This window comes from Neltuma alba, unplaced genomic scaffold (assembly GCF_004799145.2).
Source record: "Neltuma alba isolate B1F8T4 unplaced genomic scaffold, ASM479914v2 tig00004249_pilon, whole genome shotgun sequence".
NCBI classification, from domain to species: Eukaryota; Viridiplantae; Streptophyta; class Magnoliopsida; order Fabales; family Fabaceae; genus Neltuma; species Neltuma alba.
Window position 1 is genome coordinate 8,005 of NW_021633619.1, and position 19,959 is coordinate 27,963.

General features: G+C 35.5%; 3 protein-coding genes across 3 annotated transcripts; all 3 read left to right on the forward strand.

The window, feature by feature from the left end:
- The first annotated feature begins 2,402 nt into the window (after positions 1-2,402).
- Positions 2,403-3,882, forward strand: LOC114744046 (probable LRR receptor-like serine/threonine-protein kinase At4g36180). The gene has a single exon (XM_028932228.1). It carries the CDS (start codon positions 2,581-2,583, stop codon positions 3,748-3,750), a length of 1,170 nt encoding a protein of 389 aa, XP_028788061.1. The 5' UTR covers positions 2,403-2,580; the 3' UTR covers positions 3,751-3,882.
- A 479-nt stretch (positions 3,883-4,361) lies between these two features.
- On the forward strand, positions 4,362-13,032 carry LOC114744044 (cyclase-like protein 2). The gene is made up of 7 exons (XM_028932226.1): positions 4,362-4,375; positions 9,993-10,372; positions 11,328-11,372; positions 11,665-11,737; positions 11,934-12,031; positions 12,561-12,631; positions 12,892-13,032. The coding sequence occupies exons 1-7, from the start codon at positions 4,362-4,364 to the stop codon at positions 13,015-13,017; spliced, it is 807 nt and encodes a 268-aa protein (XP_028788059.1). The 3' UTR covers positions 13,018-13,032.
- Positions 13,033-14,609: 1,577 nt separating this feature from the next.
- On the forward strand, positions 14,610-18,849 carry LOC114744041 (cyclase-like protein 2). Its single transcript, XM_028932224.1, has 7 exons — positions 14,610-15,142; positions 15,905-15,949; positions 16,270-16,342; positions 17,380-17,477; positions 17,936-18,006; positions 18,229-18,375; positions 18,481-18,849. Exons 1-6 carry the CDS (start codon positions 14,716-14,718, stop codon positions 18,352-18,354), a joined length of 840 nt encoding a protein of 279 aa, XP_028788057.1. The 5' UTR covers positions 14,610-14,715; the 3' UTR covers positions 18,355-18,375; positions 18,481-18,849.
- The last annotated feature ends 1,110 nt before the right edge of the window (positions 18,850-19,959 follow it).

Consider the following 19,959-nt stretch of genomic DNA (forward strand, 5'->3'; position numbering starts at 1 on the left):
TGTCTCTTGTATTTATTTATTTTTTTAAGATAGTTCTTTTAATCATAACAGTTTTAGCTAATATACTTGATCAGCAAGGATATTTTAAGAAAGATAATACCTATTTGTTACAAATAACTAATTTAACTTATTTTCTTAATCTACTTAAATTAGTTAACTAGCTCTTATATTTAGAACCGGAAATAGTATTATGAATGATCTCATAATTCATTAGATACTTTTTATGAATGTCAACTAAGTATCGTAAGTAAATTGCTCCCGGTTGTTCAATCATTTGATAACCGGAGTCATTCTTTGATAAATGATCATTATGAGTCAGACTCATTAGAATTTGATCAATCCTTGGGTACGTCAGCCCTCTCTTACGGTCTCCATTAGCTCTTCAACCATGTACAATTCTGCTGTGGGGCACGTGACATGCCATCACTTCTTACGAATGTCCTGTTATTTCTTCCCTATATATAAGTGAAAAGAAAGATCAACACTAGTCCTTGTGAATTATATTTCATCAATTAAGTAATTAGTTTTACCTTTAGGGTGTGTCTACTTGGAAACTCGATCGTTCTTTATGAAAAGACAAGGGCTTGCTTTCTAATCCTTGTGAACAAAAGAGTCAGTCCATTTTAGCCAGAGTGGTGAAAAAGGGGATTAAGTGCATCAGACAGCTCTTGGTGGTTCTGTGGTTCTTGACCATCATTTCTCTTTTGAGGCAATTTCGTACAATTCTTTCGTTCGTTTTATGAAAAGGAAAAAACAGAGGCTCTACACCCCAGAATCTAGTTGGGAGAGTATGGATGGCTGACAGATTTATGAACAAGATTGTATTGTGAAGAATTCGGCTGAGGTTGCTGTCCTTGTCAACAACGCTGCCTATGTGGGTGTATTGTGTGACCGACAGAAATTAATTCTAACAAAAGAGATTAGTCCTTTATAATATGATAAACTAAAGTTTAAATTTTTTTAAGAGAAATACTCATATTTAGTACTTGACAGTATCTCGAACTGAATTGTTTCTAATAAAAGTATACCACATATGTGTGTAAAGTGTAATCCTTTTTTTTTTTTGCTCGTTCTTTTTTAATTGATGGTATCCTTTATAGTGCAGTTTTCACAAATAATAAGAGACATTTGGGGTAAAAGGTCAAAAACCCATGTGATGTGTTTGTAATTCGGAAAGATTTGGTTTCTGTTAGTTCTGATATTAATGCTAATAATTTCTCCTTCACTAGCCCAAGCATTCAATCATGAATTATTCCATTCTTCTCTTCCTTGAGCGAGTGCTTTAATGGACTGATTTAATTTTTAATCAATTTAATATGCAGTGAGACGGAAGGAAACAATGAAGAAAAATTAGAGATAGGAGACACTATCTCACACCTGTAAGAATTATTCCCTTTTTATATTCCATCCCTATTTTAATCCCCTTTTTCTTGTATTATCTAAAAAAATGATTCTGATTCAATTTTAAAACTCATATGAATTTGAATAATAAAATCCTTTGCTTCCCGAAGAATATTCATGTACAATATTTACATGTATATAAAATACAGACCGTAAGGTAGCCATTCATTTACGCACTTTATAGAGCACAAGTGGTTGGATTAGCAAGCGTTGTTACACGTAATAAATTAGTGAGAATTGGGAATCAAGTTGGTTAGAGTACCAACTCAGAGTTTGAAAATTACAGGACATTGTTACCAACTTAATCATTAACTAACCTCATCTTTAACAAACCAAGATTATATCAACATTTTTTTTAAAAAAAGTGAATTATATCTCCATATCTGCAATAGAGTTTCAACTTATTTCGTTATAAGATATGAACTAAATTAGCAGTATTAACTCAATCATCTTTAGTTGGCTATACACTCCTCCGGTCCTTAATATATGACCCAATTTTTGAGTTGGTTTTGATCCTAAATATAAAATCTATTTTTCATATTTATCAATTTTCTCTAAATTACCCCTATGGATACTCCCTGAACCATAATCAAATAGAAGAGGGAGAGAGGATATTAAAAAAGATGATTATAGTATTTTAGGAAAAATGTGTCATTTTTCTTATAATTAACTAATTTACCTAACTTTCTTAATCTAACTAAATTAGTTAAATGGGTCTTATATTAAGAATCAAAGGAGTAAAACATTATGGTTCAATTTTAAATTCCTCCCATGTCTTTAATGACGTGAATTGGTTTAGAGGCAAAAGATTCACAACATCATTGACAGGAAACTAAATAACCCAACAAAAAAGAAGAAGAAGAAGCAATTCTAGAAACAAAATTATACTTTTGAGTGATTTAAATACTTAACCCAATCAAGCTCTTGGCGCGACCACAGACAGAATCCAGAGTCTGTGCTCCTACGTTTATTTCTGCACCGCTATTCCAGCCTTAACCAACCACTCTTCTTTGGCCATTTGGTCAACCCACTGTCTCAAAAAGTCTCTCTCTTTCTTTCGTTCATTCATAACACTGGTTCATCTCTGCTTTGCGGCTCCCACTATCGTCCTCCTCCTCGTTCCTTTCACATCAGCTTCTGTTCTGCTTTGCTTCACTGAAATCCTTGTGAGATCTGAGAATGGGAACACGTTCTTCAATTCTGGAACGCCTCTTCCTCTTTCTCATTCTCCTTTTGCGCCTTCCTCTGTTTCAAGCACGCACTTTACCCTCAGACACTCAAGCTCTCAAAGCCTTCAAAGCCTCCGTTATTCCGTCTTCTATCCCTCCGTCGTCTTGCTTAGCTTCCTGGAACTTCGCTGTTGATCCTTGCTCTCTCCCTCGCCGGACCTCCTTCGTCTGCGGCCTCACTTGCTCTCCCGACTCCACCCGCGTCACACAAATCACCCTCGACCCCGCCGGCTACTCTGGTTCACTCTCCCCTCTTATCTCCCAGCTCACCCAACTCACCACCTTGGACCTCTCTGACAACTCTTTCTCCGGCCAAATCCCACCGTCTCTCTCCTCCCTGACCACCCTCCAATCCTTATCTCTCCGATCCAATTCCTTCTCTGGCTCTATCCCTCCTTCCATAATTAACCTTAAGTCGCTCGAGAGTCTCGACCTCTCTCATAACTCCTTCTCTGGGTCCCTCCCAAGTGCAATGGCTTCTCTTGCTGGCTTGAGAAGAATGGACGTGAGTTTCAACAAGCTAACTGGGCCTCTCCCGAAGTTGCTTCCGCCGAACCTGATCGAACTCGCGATGAAGGGGAATTCATTATCTGGCTCTCTGAATAAATTTACGTTCGAGAAACTAAACCAATTGGAGGTGGTTGAGCTCAGCGAGAACGCACTCGCCGGCAAAATTGAGGCTTGGTTCTTTCAATTACCTTCGCTTCAGCAAGTTGATTTGGCGAACAATAGCTTTACCGGCCTCGAGACCTCGAGACCGGTCGGAGGTAACAGTGATCTCGTGGCGGTTAATTTGGGGTTTAACAAGATCCAAGGTTACGCGCCCGCCAACTTCGCCGCGTATCCTGTGTTGTCGTTTTTGTCACTCCGGTACAACTCGTTACGTGGCAGGATCCCATTGGAGTACAGTCAGAGCAAATCCATGAGGAGGTTGTTCTTGGACGGGAACTTCCTGATCGGGAAGCCGCCGGCTGGGTTCTTCACCGGCAACGGCGGTGCAGTGCTTTCCGGCAGCTTGGGTGATAATTGTCTGCAGAGCTGCCCGGCAAATTCACAGCTGTGCACGCCTGCCCAGAAACCGATCTCTGTTTGCAAGAAAGTTTACCGAGGAAGACCATGATCTTGATTCATGGCGTCTCCTTGCGTTGATTTAAAATAATAATAAAAAGATTACCACTTTTGTATTCTTTGCTGAATTATTAATAGGATTAAGGGGCGTTTGACGTGATTAATAAGAGACCTTTGTAAATCACGATAATGGGTGTCTCGGGCAGCCCCACGCAGTTGCATTAATATTCAAGTGTTTCAGACTTGGCTTCCAGTTTTGTCATCGGTATCAGGCTGATTCGGCCGGTGTTCCCACAGCATTTTATATTCAGTTTTTTGGTAAGAGAAATTCTAGAAAAAAAATTAGACTCACCTACTAGGACCTATCTCTATGAGAACATGACAAGCAAGGCTCTTTTTTTTCCTGACCCAATAGGTAGGAGTTTTCCTGCTTTATTATACTCTGGTGATATCTCTCCTAACGTCGTGATTGCAACCACAACAAAGTGACACTCCTCAAGATCAAACCCCTTCTTTCTGATGAGAGAGTCCGATGCCTTTGCCTGAGCCCACAGACAAGGGGTAGTTTTGTGATTTGGAATTATTGAATATTTAAGTAATTAATTAATGTGAGATTTCTGCTTCTTCCTTTCTTTCTTTCTTTTTTTTTTTTTTATATAAAGCATGCGCAAGATTAGGTAAGTTTTACAGGCAGCATAATTATCGCTGTCAACCAGTTCCGAAATGAAGTGAGGAATACTAGAAAAACAAGCAACTCCGCTAGCACAATTCAGAGCTTTTCGAGCAAGACGATCAGCAATTTGGTTGGCTTCTCTCCTGTACCAGGTGACCCGGACCTCCCAGCTCCGTTCCAGCATGCAAAGATTTCCCCCCCTTAGCGAAAGGATAAACACGTTTGAACGAAACTGGAAGCACAAAAACCAGAACAAATTAAACCATCAACATCCGAGGGATTTACAATCTATCCATACTCTTTATTTATACTTAATTAATCTTACTCATTTATTTAACTGTTCATTTGATTTAAATATCATATATTTATTATTAGGATTGTTGGCAGATATATATATTCGGATTTTAGGATCACTTAAATGCCTTTGAAAGTGAGATTATAATGCTTCCTTATGATAGCAGTAACTAAATGAATCGCCAGAATGAACGAATAGGATTTAGTATGAATTAGAAGTGGAGAGAAAGAGTATGGAAAGGATCCAAATCCCCTTAAAAACAAACCCAATATGAAAGGACTAGAGGTTTTAATTATAGAAATCATAACTGTGATGATCATATAAGTTTATGAAGAAAAAAGTTAATTAATTTACGAAAGAATTTAATCTTTGAAGATTGTAACAACAATTTCTCTTATAGCATCTAAATGGAAAAAGGTAAAATTGGATCCAAAATAATTTTCACGGTTAAAATTTTTAAAGGTGCATTGAATAATAGTGTGTTGGGATTAGATAATGACATAAATATAATAAATATTTGCAAATTATCAATAATATGATTTTGTGTGTGTGTGTGTGTGTTTTTTTTTTTTAAAAAAAAGCTTTCGATTATAGAGAAGGATCACAAGTAAAGGGTAAAGAAAGCGGGAAGGAGGGAAGGACACGGATTGGTGGGGTGGTAAAACATGGAGAACCACAATTTAGAGGTCCGTATAGATTAAAAGCAGCTCCTTTGTCGGCAAGGCCCTACTTGCCGTCATTACCACTTCGGGCCCAAAATAGCAAACGGACAACCCAACTACCCTTTTCTGTTGTATGTCATTATTTCTTAATCATCACGACCTGATGTTCTTCATCTTTTAAATACAACCTCTAATCCTAAATATAAAAGTTATTTAATTAATTTAAATAGATTAAAAAAATAAATTAAATTAGTTGGTGTTGTCTTTCCTAAAATATCCTTGCTAATCAAGTTTATTGGTTAGAATTGTCATTATTAGAATGACTACCTTAAAAAAATGAATAAATATAAAAGATAAAGTGAATTGGGGTTTTATATTTAAAACAAAACAAAAATCAAATGAGATTTTTCATTAAGGACCATAAATAGTATATATACATCTAAATTACAAAATAGAGACTCCTCATTTTTTTTAGTCTGAATTAAGGATTAAAAATTGAGAAAATGACCCAAAAAAAACCTCACTGAAATTGAAAAAGAACAAAAAAAGGTGATCCAAATAAATGAAATGACCAAATAGGCATGAGATATGAATTTCGGATTCGTAGACTTTGATAGAATGACTAATACACCCCTAGAGTAAGAAAAAGAAAAGGCAGTTGAATATTTTCACATACTAACACGTTGATTAAAATAAGTTGCAAAACTCATTACGTAAATAATCACTTTCATTTCATAAGTTGTTATTCTCGTTATATATTTAGTAAAATTGTGGGTAAAAGAATTAAAAATAGTCACAAATAAACAAGTTATAAATCCCCTAATGCAAATAACAACTTTCATTATCTAAGTTGTGATTCATTTTACTGGTTTTGTAAAACTGTTTGCAAATAGGTTATAACAAATTGTAAAATTCTTTATGCAAATAGTCATTTTTATTTCACAAGTTCTTATTCTCATTATATGTTTAGTAAAATTGTGTGCAAATAGATTAAAAATGGTTACAAATAAAGAGATTGTAAAACATATTATGGAAATTGATATATTCATTTTGAAAGTTATCAATCACTTCGCAAATGTTGTTAAAAGCTACATTTATTATAATGACACCTAAAGGTAAACATAATTTGCACTTGTTATCAATAAATGTGCAATAATAGTGATTAAATATATTTTTTTAAACAAATTTTATCTACAATCACAAGTCAAATATTATAACAATAGTTAGATAATACATTTGTGTATACAACACTCTTCTTAAACTTCTTCATTGACCCCGGGAAATTCTTTTTGAAACAATATGCATCCACTCTTCACTTATTTGCTTGGCTCTCCTTCTAACAAATTAGCAGATATTAAAAATAAACTTTATTAGAAGATAGTAGAAAGGTAATCAATATACTCTCAAACCTTGCATAAAAATACCCTAGTTCTATGGGTGCTTCTTCTTCCTCTCTCTCTCTCGATCTCCCTTGTTTTTTCTCTACTTATTCTCTAAATTTTACTGATTTCTCTCTCTCTCTCTCTCATGGGTTTGGTGATGAGATTGAGAAGGGAAGATGAAAGACGGGAGGTGCCAAGTCTCAAACCCCAAACATCATAAAATATTCATTAGGAACATATCAGAACGCTGTAGGAGAGACCACATCTTCTTCTTTTTCATCGAATCCTTTGACAATTCATGCCTAGCCTTTCAGTTCGACGCCCTTCAAAGAAGAAGAGGACCTGAAGAGAGAGAAGAGCTCTCTGAATATGAAGTAAGAGAGACAACAAACAAGGATGAGAGAAAGGGCATTAAAGTAATTTGCTAAAATTTGTAAATCTCAACTTAATACCTATAGACCTATTTGTTTTTGTGAAATTAGAATGACTAATCTGGAATTTTAGAATTCAAGTGTTATTTATATGTGATTTTTCCTTAAATTTGACACAACTGCAACTTAAATGATTAAGGCTTTGTTTGATTGAATGAAGGGGAAGGGAGGGGAGGTGAATTGAGGGGAGGGGAGGGGAGGGGAGGGGATGAGTTTTGTTTGGTTGGAGGGAAAGAGAGTGGAGGGCATATTTCTTATTTGGTTTAGGAAGAGAAGGGAAAGGAACTAATTATAAATTGACAAATATATTCTCGCCTCTTTATTTAGATTATTATTATTATTTTATGATGATATTTATATCATAATTATTATTTTTTAATTTGTGAATATTAAAAAACCAGATACCCTGAGACATCACAAATAAATTATAAATGATTATACATCAAAATGAATGTCAATAAAAAAAAATCTTTAGCATATTATATCAATTAACAATAAACTTATAATACAAGTTTTGAACTATTTCATTCTTAATTATATAATGTACGCAACTTCACATACTTAATTAGATAATACAGAGTTTTGCATAAAAAATGAAATTGAATTAAAATACGTATATATGGACACGCATATCAATGAATTTGGAAGATTAATGGCAGAGAGTATGGGAAGATCTCAACGACTTTTTTTTTTTTGAACCATGAAAGATACTTCTATAAACTGAAGATTTCAATGACTTCAACTCATATAAACCAATAAAGAATATATTTATACATAATAAATAAATAATATTGATAATACTGATAAGATGAATGAGACGGAGGATCAGACAAAAGAAAAAGATGTGGAAAATTAATGACAGAGAGCGTGAGAAATGATGAAATCAAAGAAAGAAAATATGCAAAAAAAAAAAAAGAACCTCTGAGAAGTAAAAAAAAATTCGTAAAAGAATAGTAGGGGCTAAAAAGAAAAAAATAAAAAAAAGCAAAAAGTAAAAAAAAATTGTACTAAAAAAGATAAATTTGAAATATTAAAAAACTAACATGGATAATTTAGTCAGTATTTCCTTTCTAAAAAACTCTAAATTTAGAAGGAAACAAAAGGAGGGGAGAGAAGTACTAAAAGACAAAAATTTTTCTCCCTCTTCATTTTTCTGAACCAAACACAATCTCTCCATCCCTCTCTTCTCCTCCCCTCAAAAACCCTCCTAGCAAATAGTGCGTAAGTATTTATAATTCTGTGGTGAGATTATGTTCCCGGTTACCGGCCTTTGTTTGAGCATAATCAAATTCAAGAAATGCATTGTCCTTTAGCCTCCGAAAGGCCTAAACACATGCTTCTGCTCTGCTTCATCCCTAAAATGGTTGGTTTCACTTGGAACCGGAATCTTTTTGAGAAAATTAACCTTCTGATTCTTATACTCTTGACTTTGTTGCAAGTTAACATCTGAACTTTAATTTAGCACAACTTAATCTTTCAATTTAAGTTCATTTGTAATTGAGTCCCTGAACTGAACTTTGATTACATACAACCTAACCTTTGAAAAATTTAGGATGTGAACTAAAATTTTAAATGGTTCCTAGCTGAATTAAAGTTTAAGGGATAAATGAGTTGCACTAAATTGAAGTTAAGGAGTGGAGTTGTAAGAAGTCAAAACTATCGGTACAAAAAAACTAATTTTGTTCTTGGACCTGAAAAGTCCAAAATAATATACGTGCTAAACCCAATAACCCATTCCACATCAACTCGCTCGCCGGTTATACTATCTTCAGTCATTAATATAAGATTTTATTTGATTTTTATTTTGGTCTTAAATATAAGACGTCAATTCATTTTATCTTTCATATTTATATATATATTTTTTCCAAAGTAGTCTTTCTAATAATAGTAGTTCTAGCCAATACACTTGATTAGTAAAAATATTTTAAAAAAGATAATATATAGTTATTACAAATAACTAATTTAACTTATTTCTTTAATCTCTTCAAATTAGTTAATTAGCTCTTATAATTAGGATGAGAGGCAGTATTACCTTGCCGTATACACGTCATCTTCATAGTCAATTTATACAAACCTAATCATGTTGTGGCTGTGATGCCAAGTTGATTCCAACCTTGCAAACATACAATCGTCCTCAGCGCGACGCTGTGGTTGGCATCTATTGGAATTTGGAACCAAGGCAGGTCAAGTGAATCACATTCTTAGGGCCAATGTCTCATCAAAATCCATCACAGACCCTTAAAAGCTCTCTCCAGTCTCCACGATTTAAGAGAATTTTCTTTTCGGAACTCGGAAGACCTGTGATCCCCCTCGAAAATATGGATAAATAAAAATGAATGGGTTCCATAATAAATACAAATAATGTGGTCTTGGTGTTTAAATTCGGGGCTAACGGAAGGATACATAAGCCACGTGATCTGGGTGTTTGGTTATGAGCCATATAAACAATTCTAAAGAATCAAAATCCAACTCGCTCGAGCAAATGTGGCAACGTCATCCATTACGTATAACAAATAGAGGCATTTAAATTATCAAAACCCAGAATCCATTTAGCTTCATCAGTATCCTGACATATATATCAACATTTAACACGCACATATGGATAGAGATATTTTATTACGCACCTATAGTATACATTCATGCCTATATATATATATATATATATATATATTGCCAACCATTCCCACTTGTATATTCAAATTCTTAACATGTCCTGAGGCATAAAATCATATGTTTTAGCACTGTTATCTCTTTTTGTTTATGTTCCTTCTTGTTTTGCTCTGCTCACACCTTCGTTCACTATGGATTTCTTGCTAAGATAATCTCTGCTCTTCTTTATTGGCCTGTTGAGCCTCGCAATCTCACTACTCCATCCCGCCGTTGCCACCACCGCAGCCTACCCAACCACTCCCGCTGCTGGTTCTGGCGAATGCTTGCTAGGGGGCGGCGACGATGTCCTCACGCCTCCTCGTCGAGAAGTTCACGGCAATGGCCGAATCTTCGATATCAGTCACAAGTATGTCCCCGACATGCCCGTTTTTGAGTCTAAGGATGGCCTTGGCCACTTCCTCTGGCTTCAAACGAGCATGAAAAACGGGTCTTTTGCTAATATCTCAGAAATGAAGTTCCTCACTCACACAGGAACCCATGTTGACGCTCCGGGTCACTTCTTCGACCACTACTTCGATGCGGGGTTTGACGTCGATACACTTGATTTGGAAGTCCTCAATGGTGAGTAATAATCGTGATGTTTCTGTTTGATTGTTTGATGCTGTTCATTTGATTTTGGTCCCCTTGTCTTCCTCCACTGAACTTCTTTTCAGTTTTTAGTCTCATATATATGTGCTGGTCATGTTCATCTTATGCATTTTATTTTTATTTTGAGCTTTCGCCTCTCGCTGGTTGAGTTTGTCCGAACTTTTATAACCTGCTTGAAATTTGTAAGGCAAATTGTGGTATATTATGCCGACTCTTAATATAAGAACTAGTTTAATATTCAATGTGGTTTTAAATATAACATCTTAATTTATTTTGTCTCTCTCAGATCTTATACATTTTGCTCAAAATAATCCTTCTAATAGTTGCACCTATTAAATATTTTATCAAATAGTAGTTCTAACTAATATATATGATTAGTAAGGGTATTTTAGAAAAGATACCACCTATTTATTATGAAGAACTAACTCAACAAATTTTCTCAATCTACTCAAATTAGTAAACTAATTTATATATTAAGTGCTACTATGTAATACTCCTCCGGTCCTTAATATAAGACCCATTCAACTAATTTGATTAGATTAAGGAAGTTAGGTAAGTTAGTTAATTATAAGAAAAGTGACATATTTTTTCTAAAACACCATAATCATCTTTCTTAATACCCCCTCTCCCTCTTTTATTTGATTATGGTTGAGGGAGTATTCATAGGGGTAATTTAGAGAAAATTGATAAATATGAGAAATGGCTCTTATATTTAGGACCAAAACCAACTCAAGAATTGGGTCCTATATTAAGGACCGGAGGAGTAATATTTTTGCTGGGGCATCCCGAGCCTACGGTTCTGTCTATTGTGCATTTACCAGGGGATGTTTTTCTTTTCATTATTCTCTTTAGTGGCATCATCGTTCATGTTAAATCAGTAAAATTGCTATTGTAATTAATAAGCTTGTCTCTGACTTTCTGTATGTAGGTCCTGCACTTTTGGTCGATGTTCCAAGAGATTCAAACATAACTGGTATGTGTAACTAATGATTTAACTCATTCAAGACGTATTATTTTTGTCGTTGCTAGTTACTTGCGGTACAGAGGGGTCAAAAAGTGTGGCCACTTAGGAGGACTTTGCCAATTTTGGGCTTAGATGGAAACTATCGTGTCTATGGCATTCATGGAGTTCACTCTCTCTCCCTATATGCCTATAAATTTTTTTGGATAAATATAGCTTTTCTGTTCAAGAATTGTGTGTAACTTAATGGCCCTCTCAACTATGGAGTGGATGGAATTGAATTTGAGTATGAACTTTATTTCAGCCGAAGTTATGAAGTCATTAAAAATTCCAAGGGGTGTACGTCGTGTGCTCTTCAGAACATTGAATACTGACAGGTAAACTTCTGCAAATTGTCTGTATTGGTGCTGATGTAAGGAGTATATTCTTTTATCAGTCTGGCATAAAACGAAGACTCAGTCAATTCCCTTTTGGTTTATTTAGAAGTGCTTCTTTGCTATACTTCCATAGTACTAACAGAAGAACTACCATGATCTAAAAGCTATATGTGAATTAAACATACTATATTTGTAGGCGGCTGATGTTTCAAAAGGAATTCGACGCAAGCTATGGGGGATTCATGGTGGACGGAGCAAAATGGCTTGCAGAGAACACTGACATCAAACTCACAGGCAAGATATAAATTTTTACTTTTAGGTTCAGTGTATTTCCCGAGGGCATCTTCTCTGCCGTTTTGTCCTCATTGAATAACCAGGTCAATATAACTTTGAACAGATGGACATCTCGACATTCTTTTTCCGCTGTGACAATACAGGTGTTTCATGGATCTCATGCCAGTTTAGATAAACATTCAATCATGTTTTTGCATATAAATGAGAAGAACACCATTTAGTTTCTTTTATTTTCTAGTTGAGAGATGTTCCAGCATAATTTTGAGTAGTTGTATGATCAAGCGGCTCTATGGGCTTAAAGTAGCCTTATCTTTATGTTGGATACAAAATTTTTCAGGTCTTAGGAGGAATCTGAGGCGGCAAATAAATTAGCCTTTCAGAAGATTATTCTGAATCTGTGACCTATCTTCCCATTTAAAATGCCGTATCTGGGTTTTTATGTGCAAAACTTGGGGTGTTTTTCACTGTGTAGCTATGGAGCATAACCATCTCTTGTGTTTACACTTCCATTTTCTGTAATGGAATGCAGGTGTCGATTATTTATCTGCTGCTGCTTACGATGATTTGATTTCATCTCATCTAGCTTTTCTTGAAGGCAGGGTGAGTAAACATTATGGTTAAGATTTGAGAATGCATGTGTCATGGTTTACTAATAGGCAATACTACCTCCGATTTAAATATACAATCTAGTTTGTAGCTTTCTGATCATACATCACGTCTTCTGGCTCAATATGTATTATTGGATAGTTTTATGAAAGTGTGAGCTGAGATTTGGAAGCGTTCAATTTTGTTACAGTATGTTCACTGGAAAAGAATGAGAATTTATTTGAGGCATATACTAAGAAGTATGAACGCTTCAGGAAATCATTCTGGTGGAAGCCCTGAAGCTTGATGATGTGCCAGCCGGAGTATATTCAATCCACTGCTTACCTCTTAGGCTGGTTGGTGCTGAAGGATCACCAATACGATGCATTCTCATCAAATGAATGGGGAACATGCAAGTTTGAGGAGGTCAAACCCATATTTCCATCTGTACTTTTCCTTTTTCCTATCGTGTTCTAAGAGGAATAACTAATTGAATTATCAAAAAGCAAAGGCTGTATTTGAATCAGCGGTAAAAAAATGGATTGAACAAAATTTAATTTGTGTGATCTGATTTATGTTTAAACATATATATATATAGAATGTGATAATTTTAGGAGTAATGTTAAAATTAAAATTATCAAAATAAAACATTTAATGTATTATTGAAAAGAGTTTAAAAATACTAAAATGCTTAATCAGATATATGTAATGTGATTTTTTTAACAATGTTTAATTTGATTTTTGTACATAGGCCTTTTTTTTTGGCAAATTGTATTAATTAACTTTTTAGGGTATTTTTGCAAATATAAAATTATTGGGTCAAGTGAAAGCATCTATTTGAATTGGGAACCAAGGCTAGTGAAGGGCTTCGTGAAAAAATACTACAAATAATGTGGATGAGAATTATTAGTGGCGGCTCAGTCAGGCTTCTCGCGGGAGCGGGAACGGGAAGGGGAACAATGCCGTGCATCTTGCGGAATTTTTGTTTTTCCATGTCGAAGCAACCCAGACCGTTGATTGTATCGGCGATTCGCGGCTCATTGCATCAATAAAAGGTTGCTACAGGTTAAACAGTGCCCAACCCCTTGCACATTCTTATATCCACACCAACTTTTGTGCCAAGAGAAAGATTTCACGAAGTGACAACTAATTTGAGTATACGCATTCTTTTCAAAAAAAAAAAACACATGTCAATATATACGCACACATATTTGATCTAGCATGTGAAAAACGAAGGTTTTTAAGCACATTCTATAATTTTTTTTTTAAGAACTAACATGTTTATATATGCTCAATTGTGTTTTTTTTTTATAAGAGCCTGATAATTAAATACTACCTCCGGTCCTAATTATAAGACCCAGTTGATTTATTTGAGGAGATTAAAGAAGTAAGTTAAGTTAGTTATTTGTAATAAATAAGTGTTGTCGTTCCTAAAATATCCTTGCTAATTAAGTGTATTAGCTAAAACTATCATTATTAGAAGGACTATCTTGAAAAAAAATGCATAAATATGAGAAAAAAATGGATTGTGGTCTTATAATTAGGACCAAACAAAAAGTCAAACGGGGTCTTATATTAAGGACTGAAGGTAGTAATACAATTCAAAAACATAATTAAAAATAATAAATATGTAAGAAATAAGTTTTTTCCAAAACCATTAAATAAGAGGGAGAAAGTATGAAAGAAAATGTAGTAAATTTTTAAATTAATGTAATATACAAATTAACTTAAAAAATGATAAAAATATAATAAATGTCCAAATAGTTATAATTTTGAAATTAATAAATGTTTACATCATTATTCAAAATTTGGCATGTAATTAATTTTCCTGACTATAAAAATATTCTTAAGAAATCATCCAGGATAAATAACTAAATCTGGTGATCTATGAATAATACGCTGATTATTTCAAGAGCAAATCGAGCTCCGAGTTCCGTCCCGTTTGCGATTGCTCGTTATCGTAATCTCTGATGCAGAGGATCGACTTATCGCTCGACAGAATATTCTAATCCCGAACATCGATTCTAAAGTATTTTACCCCAGTTTCTCTTCTTATTCGCAATCCTTCCTGTTTTGCTCTGCTCACGGCTTCACTCACTATGGATTCCTCGCTACGATCATCTCTCCTCTTCTTCGTCAGCGCGTTGAGCCTCGCAATCTCACTCCGTCCCGCCGTTGCCACCCCGGAAGCCTACCCCACTACCCCAGGTACTGGTTCTGGTGAGTGCTCACTAGCCGGCGGCGACGATGTCCTTATCCCTCCTCGTCGAGAAGTTCACGGCAGTGGCCGAATCTTCGATATCAGTCACAAGTACGTCCCCGACATGCCAGTTTTTGAGTCTAAGGATGGCCTTGGCCACTTCCTCTGGCTTCAAAAAAGCATGAAAAACGGGTCTCGAGCTAATAACTCCGAAATGAAGATCCCCACTCACACAGGCACCCATGTTGACGCCCCGGGGCACGTCTTCGACCATTACTTCGATGCGGGGTTTGACGTCGACACACTCGATTTGGAAGTCCTCAATGGTGAGTGATAATCGTGATGTTCTGTTTGATTGTTTGATGGTGTTGATTTGATTTTGATCCCCTTGTCTTCCTCAATTGAACTTCTTTTCAGTTTTTACTCTGATATATGCTGGTCATGTTCATATTACGCGTTTTATTTTTATTTTTTTGAGCTTTTAACTTTTGCTGGTTAAGTTTGTCTGAAGTTTTATAATTTGCTTCAAATTTGTGAGGCAAATTGCGGTATAATATTTTAGCTGGCGTGTACGCCAAGCCTGCGGTTCTATTGTACGTTTACCACTGGATGTTTTTGTGGCAAGTACCTTATCGATATTGTTTTTGTTCTGAAAATACATTCTCTTTGGTATAAAGATTATGAAATAAAAAAATGAAACTCAACCTTTCGTCAAACTTGAAATCCTAACTTTCTTTCACTTCCATGTTGGAAAGCTCTGGTACTTGTTTTAAGAACTTGAAGTCTACTAAGTGATGGGCGTATAAGCTGTAAGTTAACTGAGAAAGTGGTGTATTTTTCACCGCACTCTCAATTACCTAAATGTATAAATAAAGTGGTTGTATTTCCACTCTTTTTTTTTTGGTTGTTTTCTATTCGTATAATTATTACTTCTTCACATCAAATTCCATTTTGGCTTTGTGAAGGCCAGGTACTCTTTCCACTGTCTTACTCTGTGTATAAGAATGTTGAGTGGCATGATCTTCCGTCTTAAATCAGTAAAATGGTAATGGTATTTAATAAGCTTGTTTCCGACTTTCTGTATGTAGGTCCTGCACTTTTGGTCGACGTTCCAAGAGACGCAAACATAAGTGGTAGGTACAACTAATGATTTAACTTATTCAAGACATTTTATTTTTGTCGTTTTTAGTTACCTGTGGCACAAAGGGGTCAAATAGTGTGGCAACTTAGGAGGACTTTGCCAATTTTGGGCTAGATGGAAACTATCGCATCTATGGCATTCATGGAGTTCAATGTTTTTCCCTATATGCCTATAATTTTTTTTGGTAAATATAGCTTTTCTGTTAAAAAATTGTGTAATCTAATGGCCCTCTCAACTACGGAGTGGGGTGGAAGTTTTCCAGTGATCAATCTCAAAAGTAGTAATTGAATTTGAGTTTGAACTTTTTTTCAGCCGAGGTTATGAAGTCACTACATATTCCAAGGGGTGTACGTCGTGTTCTCTTCAGAACATTGAATACTGACAGGTAACTTCTTCACATTGTGCGTATTGGTGCTGATGTAAAGAGTATGTTCTTTTACCAGTCTGGCATAAAATGAAGATTCAGTCAATTCCTCTCTGGTATATTTAAAAGTGTTTCTTTGCTATAGTTCCCTAGCACTAACAGAATAACTACCGTGATTTTTTTGGGTGTGATTGTTACGTCCGTCTTTGATAATTTTTCATCTACTTCTACAAGTTCAGACATTGCCTCTAATACTAAAAGAGGAACCGTAATATGCTTCTCTCCTGCTTATTGCCTCTAATACTCAGAAGGCCATAAATTTGAAGAGACAAGTTTGAAGAGGAATTGTAACATGCTTTCTCTCCTCCTCATTTCTCTGGTTCTTAAATTCTAAGCTGTTCAAATGACATATAGGCACAACAACAACCAAAGCCTTATCCCTTTGAGTGGGGTCAAAATCAAATATAGACAGTTCAGATTTAAAATTTTTAAAAGGGGTATGAACAAGCTGTCAAGTCTTAACAAAATAAATAAATACTTATGAACTGTGACTGTTTAAATTTGTTTTGTACAATTTACATACCGAGAAGTTGAGGAGTAGAGAAGTGAGGAAGACAGAAGTCATTTTTAAAGGAATTGAAGCATTCAGAGAATACCCAGTGCATGTCGCGAATATATTTTGGATAAGTAGCGTTAAATATCGTTGAGAGGAACAGATTGAATTTTTTTAATTCAGTCCGCTAACTATTTTATTTTATTTTCTATCACTGAGGCTGAACCACTTGTTATCTATTTCTCGCAATCACTTAACGGTTATATCCATCTGTGTCTCTGTGATAAATAGGCTGTTGAAAAGGTGTGAATGTGTGGCAGACTTTATATATAGTTTTCACTCGAGGTTTTGATAGCTACAGTAATATTGTACATTGTACATGTATGCATGATCAGATATTGCTATTTTTACCTTGATGATCCAAACTAAAATCTCGTGACGACAATATTCGATCATTTCTAGTCCATTAGAAGCCATATGTGAACTAAACATACTATATTTGTAGGCGGCTTATGTTTCAAAAGGAATTCGACACAAGCTACGTGGGATTCATGGTGGATGGAGCAAAATGGCTAACAGAGAACACTGACATCAAACTCATAGGCAAGATATGAATATTTCTTTTAGATTCTACTTCCTGAGGGCATCTCCTCTGCCCTTTTGTCCTTGTCACAGAGGGACATCTCGACATTCTTTTTTCCACTGTGACAATACCGGTGTTTTATGGATGTCATGCCAGTTTAGATAAACACCAGTCATAATGTTGAATAGTTGTGTGATCAAGCAGCTCTATGGCTTAAAGTAGCCATATCTTTATGATGAATACAAAAACTTTCAGGTCTCAGTAGGATTCGGAGATGGCAAATAAATTAGCCTTTCAGAAGATTGCTCTGAATCTGTGACCTTCCTTTCCATTTAAAATGTCATATCTGCGTTTTCCTTGGTTTTATGGAGCATGATCATCTCTGTTGTGTGTCTCGTTGCACAATTGTGTATTGGGTCGTTTTCTTCTGCTTACGTTTCTTGTGCTTTACACTTCCACTTTCTGCAATGGAATGCAGGTGTTGATTATTTATCTGTTGCTGCTTACGATGACTTGATTCCATCTCATCTAGCTTTTCTTGAAGGCAGGGTGAGTGAACATTACGGCTAAGATTTGAGAATGCATACATCATAACTCGTAGATTGTTTTTACCTTTGCTATGTGTCACGTCTTCTGGCTCAATATATATTACTGGATAGCTGTATGGAAGTTTGAGATGAGATTGCTAGCATTCAATTTTCTTACAGTATGTTCATTGGAAGAGAATAAGAATTTATTTAAGCCATGCACTAAGAAGTATGAATGCGTCAGGAAATCATTCTGGTGGAAGCCCTGAAGCTTGATGATGTGCCAGCAGGAGTATATTCAATCCATTGCTTACCTCTTAGGTTGGTTGGTGCTGAAGGATCACCAATACGATGCATTCTGATCAAATAAATGTGGAACAAGTTTGAGGAGGTCAAACTCGCATTTCCATTTGTACTTTTCTTTTTCACGTGTGTTCTAAGGGGAATAATTAATTGAATTGTCAAAAAGCTTAATAGAAAGATGAAATTGCTGCAGGAAGTCGGTTAGCTCCAAATGCTGTAGGAGATGCTAATCACTAGTTCGGTCCATACAGAGCGAGACGGATATGACGATCTAAAGAGCATTAGCATCACTTATATTTTATTTGTAATACGAAATTTATAATAAATTATACTATGTATTGTGCCGGATGAGTAAAAATCACATCATTCCCTCCCCCCTCCCTTCTAAGTCTGTTATTTGCAGTATTTATTTTATTGGGCTGGTAGGGCTAAGCAAAATAGGCCGAGATAGATAGCCCAATGCCGAATCTGGGCAGCCCCATCCATATCTTGCTTTTTGGGAACGTAAAATTGGATAAACTAGATCCAAATTGAACAAGTCATAAACTTTTTTTCTCCCCCTTCTTCCTATGCGTAGGTCTATTTTTATTATAGGCAATTCTAGTCGAGAAATTATCAGGTATTAAACGTGGATTTTTTTTTAATGGGGATTTGAACCTTGACTTGTCTCATTGTGAGTCAGACCTAACTCCTGAAAATCATGAACTTGTTTGCTTGTTTATTCTTTTTCAAGTTACCTTTTGGGGAAAAAAATTCAGCGTAGTGACTGAGAGAGCAAGAGCTCAAATGCATAACAAGCAACAAAAACACGGATTGACTAACAAACTAACAAGAAACTATTGTTGTGATAGGATACCATATTTATCAAATATAAATGGTTACATTCAAAGCAGCGACCAAAATAATCAGAAGTTTTAAGCATGCAGGGACGATCTTCCCAAATTCCCCGCTAGAATATGAAGATCGTCGTCCATTGACTTGCGTGCGATGTCGTTACCATTAAAAGCCCTTCACCTCCCACCTTTGTCTTTGACTTTGATGATGCCACCAGCAGCACTCACTGTATCAGCAGGAATTTCGGCCCTGAAATATTAAATCAGACGTTGTTACTTCTTATCATTCTGCCTGTAGATTCCGTCTGAATGGGGAGAGTTATCCTGTAAATGATGTTATGGGGTTCGTGTTTAATTTATGAAGCTCCGTTATAAATATGATCTGAACTGGGAAAGCCCACTTATATTACGTTTACGTTTAGGATGAGATGATGAGAATATAGAAGTGTTTTATTTTTTTGGGGTTACATTTTAAAGTCTAAATGTGTTAAATTTTGAGAACTCATCAGAACATGCTTTCAGACTATAAAACACTTACAAAAGTACCTATACATTTTCATTTTCGTGTTAGGCAGCTTACAATAAACATTCTTCTAAAAACATCGATGGACCCAAAAGTGAAGAAGGCCAGGTCTATCCTTGAAGAGTCCCTAAAAAGAGGCAACTGTTATTTGTGTTGGCCACCAGCCGTAAGAGGAGAGGGTTACTGTTATATATTGATTTTCCTCTTTCACTTTCATCCAAGAGTGTAATTTTCCCTCATGTAATCCAATCACCCAGGTTATCATCAAACACATCCCATATTTTGTTGTTCTTACTCAACATACTTCATCTTGAAT